The 8457-nt window shown below is 45.8% G+C and overlaps 1 protein-coding gene across 1 annotated transcript; it reads right to left on the bottom strand.

Annotated features, from left to right (window-relative positions):
• Positions 1–95: 95 nt before the first annotated feature.
• Tmed9 (transmembrane p24 trafficking protein 9) lies at positions 96–4353 on the bottom strand. The gene is made up of 5 exons (XM_021215472.2): positions 4137–4353; positions 3895–3995; positions 2745–2870; positions 1990–2136; positions 96–955 (listed from the first exon to the last, which is right to left on the bottom strand). The coding sequence occupies exons 1-5, from the start codon at positions 4318–4320 to the stop codon at positions 806–808; spliced, it is 708 nt and encodes a 235-aa protein (XP_021071131.1). The 5' UTR covers positions 4321–4353; the 3' UTR covers positions 96–805.
• Between the last annotated feature and the right edge of the window lie 4104 nt (positions 4354–8457).

The raw sequence follows: 8457 nt of genomic DNA, 5'->3' as shown, positions 1-8457 counted from the left end.
ACAAGCATCATCATACCCACCAAGAGCATCCATGCACAGGACAAGCATCATCATACCCACCAAGAGTACCCATGCACAGGACAAGTTTTTCTTCCTTTTTTTTTTTTTTAATTGGGAAACCAATGTAACAAACCCACATTCATTGAAAATAAACTCAGTAACTAAGATTCTGTAGGCTCTGTTTCCAACCAGCATCAAAGTCTCTGCTTGGTTCGATACCAGTTGCTCAAGCCCCAGAAAGGACAACTGTAACAAACTAAAATCAACCTCTGGGCCCCTTCTGTGCACTGCAACCCCTCCACACCCTTAAACTGACACGCAGCAAACACACCCTAGATAAGCAGGCTGGTTCTAAGCCAAAGGCAAGAAAAGCAAGGTTTCTGGAATAGCAAGGAGTCACTGATACACCCCGACCTTCTCAAAATCCCACATTAACAAAGGAAGACAGAAGGAAAATCAGCTTGCTGCCCCACCCACTTCCCTCCCCAAACCTACCCCAGACAGCAGCCTCACATCCCTGATCAGTAACACTGAGATTCTGAGACACCAAGGGCATCGCCAGCCCCTGAGTGATTACTGCAAAAGGTCCAGAGGTGGAGGTGGGAGGGCTTGTCCCACTACTGGCTCAGCATTAGCTAGCCAGGCTGCTGTCCTCCACCTGAGCCTGAGGAACGGGGACATGCTTGCAGTCCCTCCCCCTCCAGAACATCTGCGGCTGAAAACCAGTCCTCCTCCCAGAGAGGAATTGGTTCCAGGTCCTCTTCCCACAGCCTGGAAGAAAGATCGCCTGTGAGGCTTGGGACAGCTACACCAACTTCTTGGCTTCAAAAAAGCTCTTGAGGTGCCGCATCTGCCAGACGCCGATGGCCACGAGGATAAGAGTCTGCAGGATGGACCACCATAGCACTCGCTGGTTTGTGCTTTCGCTGGTTTGTCTGAAGCGCTCCTCTCGCCACTGTTGGGAAATGAATGGCAAGACTTAGTAGTCCAAGACTGCTGGAACTGCTGTGTTCCCAGCTAGCAAAGATGCCCCAGGGCCACCCACCCTGCCCAAAGTGTGGCCAAATGCCTGCAGGAACTATTTCCTCAGATGACTGCTGGCAGACTAAGGCATTTTTCCTAAGTCTGTCTGTCCATTTGTCAGATACAGTCCTCACTTGACCCTTCCTGATACCTGGAGGAGAGGGAAGGTGGTGGTGACAGCTCCAAGCGACAGTGGTGTTCTGGAGCGTTTAGTGTGGACACAGAAGTGTCCTGGAGCACTTAGTGTGGACTTCTGTCTGAGTCTTTCAATCTGCTCCTTAAAGATCACATGTGTCATATATTCAGAATGCAAACTGGTGGACTGGACATGGTTAGTTCACAGTTTTTTTGTTTGTATTTGTTTTCCTTCTTTAAGATGCAGTCTCACGTCAGGCAGTGGTGGTGCATGCCTTTAGTCCTAGCACTGAGGCGGTGGGGATAGGGCAGAGGCAGGTAAATATCTGTGAATTCAAGGCTAGCCTGGCCTACAAAGAAAGTTCCAGGACACAGAGAAATCTTATCTCAAAAAAACCAAAAAACTAAAAAATAAAATAAAAATAAAAAAAAATTAAGGTGTGTGTGGGGGGGTAAGTGGGGAGCTAAAATCTCAGAACTGCCTTTACTACTGGGAGGCCGTAGCAGATCCTGTCTAATTTTTCCTGTTTAGATGGGTCACTGCCCATCAACTACAACTCATTCATGATGCCTGCCTGGTTCCTGGTCAAGAAAAATTCAGGGGCTTCAGATTCTGGGGTCACCAGAACCTTTAGGACGGCTGCTAAGGTGCTCTTCTCCCGTTCGTCACTGTGGTTCCCTGTGAAGCCAGGAATTACAAATGGACTCCGTCACACACAGTCACCATTCAGACCGCACTCTAGCACAGGTAACCCCCAGGCTTCCATGAAGAGCCCTTCCTGCAGCTCCTGGCGGCCAAGCTGGCCACTGGCTGGCCGAGCAAGCACCCACCCGCTGGTAGTTCTGCTCCTTCTGGATCTGCTCCACTTGCTCCACCAGCTGTCGAACCCTCAGCTGCAGCTCGCTCAGCTTGTCTTTGGCAGCAATTTCTGCATAGTCGTTCGCATGCTCGCCCACTTGGATGTCAAGGTGAACTCTCTGGGGAGGGGACAGTGAGAGAAGAGAGTGAGGTGGGTCTGCTGCCTCTGAATGCCCGCCCGGCAGCTGATCTGTCTGCTTTCCCTTTTTTCTCTTTCTTTGAGTTAAACTCAGTTCACATACTAAGACCCCTCAATGCTATGGGGCTCCGGACATACGAGTGAAAATAGTAAGCTTGGGGCCCACACTCTGACCCACATTCACACCATTTGTTTTTTTGTAGCTGTGGCTTCCAAAGAACAGAAAAACTTCAAAGAGCAAAGACACAGATTCAAAAAAATGTATTTGTATTGAGTATGAAGCCTTTTTGGTCATTCTTTAGATCAATTCATACAGCACATATATCACTAACATTGCATTAGGGGTTATAGTAATCTAGAGATGATAAAGTATACAGCAAGTTATATGTGCACTGTATAAAAGCACACTATTACGGTCCTAAGAAATGGCTATGCAAACTGATCAGTCACTATGCCCTGTATGCCCACTGGAAATCCAATGCTTTAAAAGGCACAAAATCCAGTACCTGCCATACTCACAGTACAAACCCCCAGTCCTAAGCAGGGTACACTGCCTGAAAGCCTCTGGTCACCCATGGACCTACTTACCAGCATCCCTCCGGCAAAGAGGGAGAACTTGGTGGAATTTGAGTGAAGACAGATCTGGTGCTCACCAGGAGTGTGGGAAGTGAAAGTGAACCTGCCCTCAGAGCCATACTGCCGGGCCAGGATGACCTATAGATAACAGGGAGGATTTCAGTCAGTGATGCTGCTATGAGACTAGGAAAAAAATGGGGATAAAAGTTCTGAGTATCACAAGAGTCTGCAAGGAGAGCCTTGGGCATGTCTCAGCACTAAAGGACCAAAGGGTACTCAGCCGCAAGTATGAAATGATCACAGAGAACTACCTGGGGCAGGGTTGAAGGGTCTGACACCAGGTTGGCAAGTGACTGCTCCCCAGGCAGAGCTGGCCTGCCTCTACCTTCCAGGGGCAGGCATTAACTGCACATTCTATCATGACCACCACGTTGCTGGTTTTGTTGTTGTTGTTGTTGTTGTTTGTTTGTTTAATGCCTGTTAATTTTTTAAAGTATTTTTTTCCTTTATTTGTGTGAGTGTTAGCATTGGGTGTCCTGAAACACTCTGTAGGCCAGGCTGTCCTGGAACTCACAGAGATCGGACCGTCTCTGCCCCCCACCTCCCACCCCCAAGTGCTGGGATTAAAGGCATGGGCCAGCTTTAAGAGCATCTATCTGCCTGGCTGCAAATGCTATTCCTTGATGCTCAGCCATCTCTCCAGGCGCTTCGATGATGGTCATGTCAAATAACTTCCACAACTATTCTGCTGGTTAGTGACAACAAAACTATTTTGCCTTTTGTCTTTAAAGCATTACTTGTCAAAACTGAAAGGTACTCCTTTTCAAAAAGTGCTCTTGTTTTATGAAATTAAGGCCTAAACAACAACTTTAGCATTAGCAATCTTTTGGTATCCATCACTGCAATTAATACACTTATCGCTAGAGTAAGTGGGCTTCCATTTCACAGGCTAGGGAAGTGGTTCAAGGCCAGTAGCCGAATTGGGGGAGTCACTCAGAGGTCACCGAGAAGTTGAGAACAGAACCTGTCCAGCAACCGCGGCCCAAGTTCCTAGAGAAGATCCGGTATCTTCCCACGACACCAACTATCTTTCTCGATCGAACAGATAAGGAAACAAACAAAGTTCCGGAGCTTGCTTGACGCAGGGCCCGGAGCAGCTCACCTTGTCCTCGGGGTCTTTTACCTCCACGAACATGCCAAGGCCAGGGGTGGCTGGCTGGTACTCCTCCCGCTGTTTGTCATACAGCTGCGTCCGGTAATTTCCTGGAGACAAGCGGAAAAGGGAAGATGAGAAGAGCTTGAAGAGGTGCCGGGTTCGCGGCCAGGCTAGCTACCCGGAACGGGTCGCGTCCCCCCGCCCCAGGACCACTGACTTGTCCCAAACGCTTCCCTGCGCCCCCGCACCGATGACCATGGTCTCGTCCGGAATCTCCTCAATGAAGCACTTCTTCTCTGTCTCTCCGATGTGGAAATAGAGCGCGCTTCCGCGGGCTGCTAGCCACAGCAGTAGCAGGAAGGCCCGCATCCCGCTCCCCAGCAAGAGTCCGGGTGAGCTTCCGACTACTCGCACGCCTCGCACCGCGGCCATCTTGCCCCACCTGCCTGCGCAGGCGCAAACTGCCGAGCCACGTAGCCAAACGGAGGCCACCGTAGTGCCTGCCGGGACTGCGAGTTCCGCCTGCATGGACTACAAGTCCCTAGATACACCACGCCTCCGCGCGGCAGTACCTGATTGGGGCCGGTTTCTACAGGCTGCAGATTGGGGGTCTCCAAAATGGAAGGATTTTCTTCGGTTGAGCAAAATAGCGAAATGATTGATAATGGTTGTCAGCCTGCGCCACAAATCTAAGCGGAGGCAAGGTTCGAACCTGTTTCACCCAACAGTAATACAACTCTCCCTCTTGCCCATCCCTCTTTACTTTTGTTTGCTTTGACAGAGGGTCTTGCTGTGTCGCTTTGCCTCCCTAGAACTGACGATGCAAACTCCCCTGGCCAGAAATGTGTAGGGATCTTCCTGACTAAGTGTTGGGATATAAAGTGCAGGCAACACTATGTTCAACCATCCTACTCTCTACTCTTGGTTAGTATTTGCATGGTCTATCCTTTCCCACTCAAATCTTTTAAATGTATTTATTTCTTTATTTCTATTCAAAAATGAACTTTGTAGGGGCAACATGTAATTAGATCATGCCTTTTAAAAGCCATCTTGCCGAGCTCTACCTTTTAGTTGTAGAGTTTATGCCACTTACATTTAATTTAATCATTAATAAGATTTATACCGGGTGTGGTGGCACACGCCTTTAATCCCAGCACTCAGGAGGCAGAGGCAGGCAGATTTCTGAGTTCGAGGCCAGCCTGGTCTACAGAGTGAGTTCCAGGACAGCCAGGTCTACACAAAGAACCCTGTCTCAGAAAAAAAAAAAAAAAAAGATTTATAACTATCAGGGGCTGGCAAGATGTCTCAGCAGGTAAAGAGCACTGACTGCTCTACAAGAGGTTCTGAGTTCAAATCCCAGCAACTACATGGTGGCTCAGAACCACCCATAATGAGATCTGACGCCCTCTTATGGCATGTCTGAAGACAGCTACAGTGTACTTATTTGTAATAATAAATAAATCTTTGGGCTGGAGCAAGCAGGGACTGAGCAAGTGGAGTTGACCAGAGCGAGCAGAGGTCCTAAAAAAATTCCCAACAACCAAATGAAGGCTCACAACCATTTGTACAGCTGCAGTGTACTCACATAAATAAATAAATAAATAAATAAATAAATAAATAAATAAATCTTTAAAAAAAAGATTTATAGCTATCATTGTGTTGTTTATATATGTCTTGTGTTTGTTCACCAATACCTTTATCTGTACTAAGTAGATACATTGTGGCATCTCTCTTCTTTTTCTTTTCTCTCTTTCTTCCTTTTTTTTTTCCCTTGAGACAGTCTAACTATGCAACTCTGACTGGCTCAGACCTTGATATGTAGACCATGTTGGTATTCTGTCTAAACTCCACCCCCACAGTTCTTGGCAGCAGCCAGGTATGCTCTGCCCCATGGTTACCTGGCAACAGTCAGGTAGTCCTGGCCCTATAAAAGGGGCTGCAAATTGTATCTTGTTTTGCAAATTGTATCGTGGGTATTCTAAGTTTCTGGGCTAATATCCACTTATCAGTGAGTGCATATAGTGTGTTCTATTGTGATTGGGTTACCTCACTCAGGATGATATCCTCCAGATGCATCCATTTGCCTAAGAATTTCATGAATTCATTGTTTTTAATTGCTGAGTAGTAACTCCATTGTGTAAATGTACCACATTTTCTGTATCCATTCCTCTGTTGAGGGACACCTTAAAATTTTTATTTATATGAATACACCATAGCTGTCTTCAGGCAGACCAGAAGAGGGCATCAGATCCCATTTCAGATGGTTGTGAGTTACCATGTGGTTCCTTAGAATTGAACTCAGGACCTCTAGAAGAGCAGCCAGTGCTCTTAACTGCTGAGTCATCTCTCCAGCCCCTCAAAGAACAATTTTTTAAAGAAAGTGAATATCTAAACACAAGGTGGGTTATATGTACAATGAAATAGTATTTAGCTTTTGAAGGGAAGGAAGTTTTTTGGCAAATGCTGCAGTGTGGATGAACCTTGAGGACAATGTTGAGTAAAAGAAAGCAATCCCAAAAGACATATACTACATGCATATGCATAGACATAGACACATACTCTATGCATAGACATACCATATGCACATGCATAGACATAGACAAACCATATGTATATGCATAGATGTACTATATGCATATACATAGACACTCTATATGCATAGACATGTACTATATGTATAAACATACTACATGCACATGCATAGACATAGACATACCACAGGCATAGGCACAGACATACTAGATGCATAGACATACCATATGTATAGACATAGACATACTATATGCATATGCATAGGCATGGACAAGGACATAGTCCTTGCATAGTCATAGACATACTATATGCATATGCATACATATAGACATAGACTATGTATATATGCATAGACATAGTATATGCATAGACATAGACTATGTGCATATTCATAGACATATACTGTATGCAAAGTATCTGGAGCAGTCAAGTTTATTGAGACAGATAGAAACATAGTGACTGACTGGGCTCGGGGAAGTGGGAAGATGTTTCCCAGAGTTTAAGTGTGAAATAACAAGAGTTCTGAAGATCTGTTGCACAAATGTGTATGTTTTTAATATCACTGAACTATAGACTATGGTTATCATGCAAATGGTTTGTCTATTTTACCAGCCATTTTTTAAAAAGCCTTAAGAGAAAGAAAGGGAAAAAAAGAAAAAGAAACAGAGGCAGGCTGGCTATTATGACAGGATGAACACTTGGGAAAAACAGCCTCAAAACCTTGAAGCTCACAGTGCCTTGAGGAGAGCAATAGACTCAGTCTCAAAGTATAGACTTGAATTCACAATATAGACTCAAATTAAGTATAAGTAAAGTCTTAAAAAAAAAAAAAAAAAAAAGAAGCTGCCGGGCAGTACCTTTAGATTTGCACGGGCTAGGAACTGAGAAAAAGGAGAGAATTGTCATGGTGGTGAGGGGAGAGGAGGGTGGAATGTAGGAGCTGCAGGAGAGAAAGCCAATCAGTCACACTGCTAATTGAACTGGACTGCTAGTGTATCTGTGACGTGTTTGTGAGCGGATCGAGCTTCCACTGCTAACCTGTGAACTGAACTGCCAATTTCCAGACAACACAGACAGGAGCCGTTCCAAAGAATGTTTCTAAACAGATCCACTTTCCCTGTATCATCCTCTCTTTCTCACTACCTCTGGTTGGTGTTGGGCTACAAGGGAGGTTATATGATTTAAGAACCATTGTTAAAAAATTGGTTTTGAAAAAAAATTAAAGTTACACAGGTCAGCAGCAGCAGCAGCAGCTCCATCCACTCACAAACACTTCACAGAGACACCAGCAGCCAGTTCAGTAGAGTCGGGAGAGCAAACACGAATCAGCAGCTGTGGCACTACCTAGCAGAGACAGTCAGGCCTTAGCCCCAGCATGAGTCAGCAGGAGGGACCAAGACCAAAAGGAAAAGTTCTTGGCTGTGCCTCTCTCAGGGAAGTAAAAATCAGCAGAGATGTGAGACCCACGGACATTGCACAGAGAGCTCTGTAAGCAAGCCAAGCTCATCCTCTGATACTCAGAGTCCTATTTATAATCTCCACGCATGTGTCTTTTACATGCCTTGCCTCAGCAAGTGTGTCTGCCTCAGCTGACGTCACTCTGCCAATCAGTCTGAGTCCCCGAAAGCAGCAAGAAACTGCAGCACACCACCAGAAGTTTTTGGTGTGGTTTTTCTCTATGGAGTCCCAATAAATGCATCTCAACTACACAATGTAAGGCAGACCAATACATGTTGCTGTTAGGGAAGACTCCATCATCACGTGTCCTTTCACCTGCGTGCTTTAGCAGAACATCCTCCCTCCTGTGTCTGCTTCAGCAAAAACGTTCCTTCACAAGTCAGCCTTAGCAAAACGCCATCCAACACAACGGACTTTCCAAAGAACCCTTAAGTTTCCACTTCACTTCATGGCTATCATTTTGCTGCTGTTATAAATCATAATGTAAATATCTATTTTCTGACAGGCTTAGGCAACCCCAAAGGGGTTGTGACCCACAGGTTGAGAACCACTGAATTAAAACTGCCACTTCTTGAGGTA

This window comes from Mus pahari, chromosome 16, assembly GCF_900095145.1.
Source record: "Mus pahari chromosome 16, PAHARI_EIJ_v1.1, whole genome shotgun sequence".
Lineage (NCBI taxonomy): Eukaryota > Metazoa > Chordata > Mammalia > Rodentia > Muridae > Mus > Mus pahari.
Note: the sequence above shows the minus strand (reverse complement) of the source record. Positions and strands in the feature narration are given on the sequence as shown.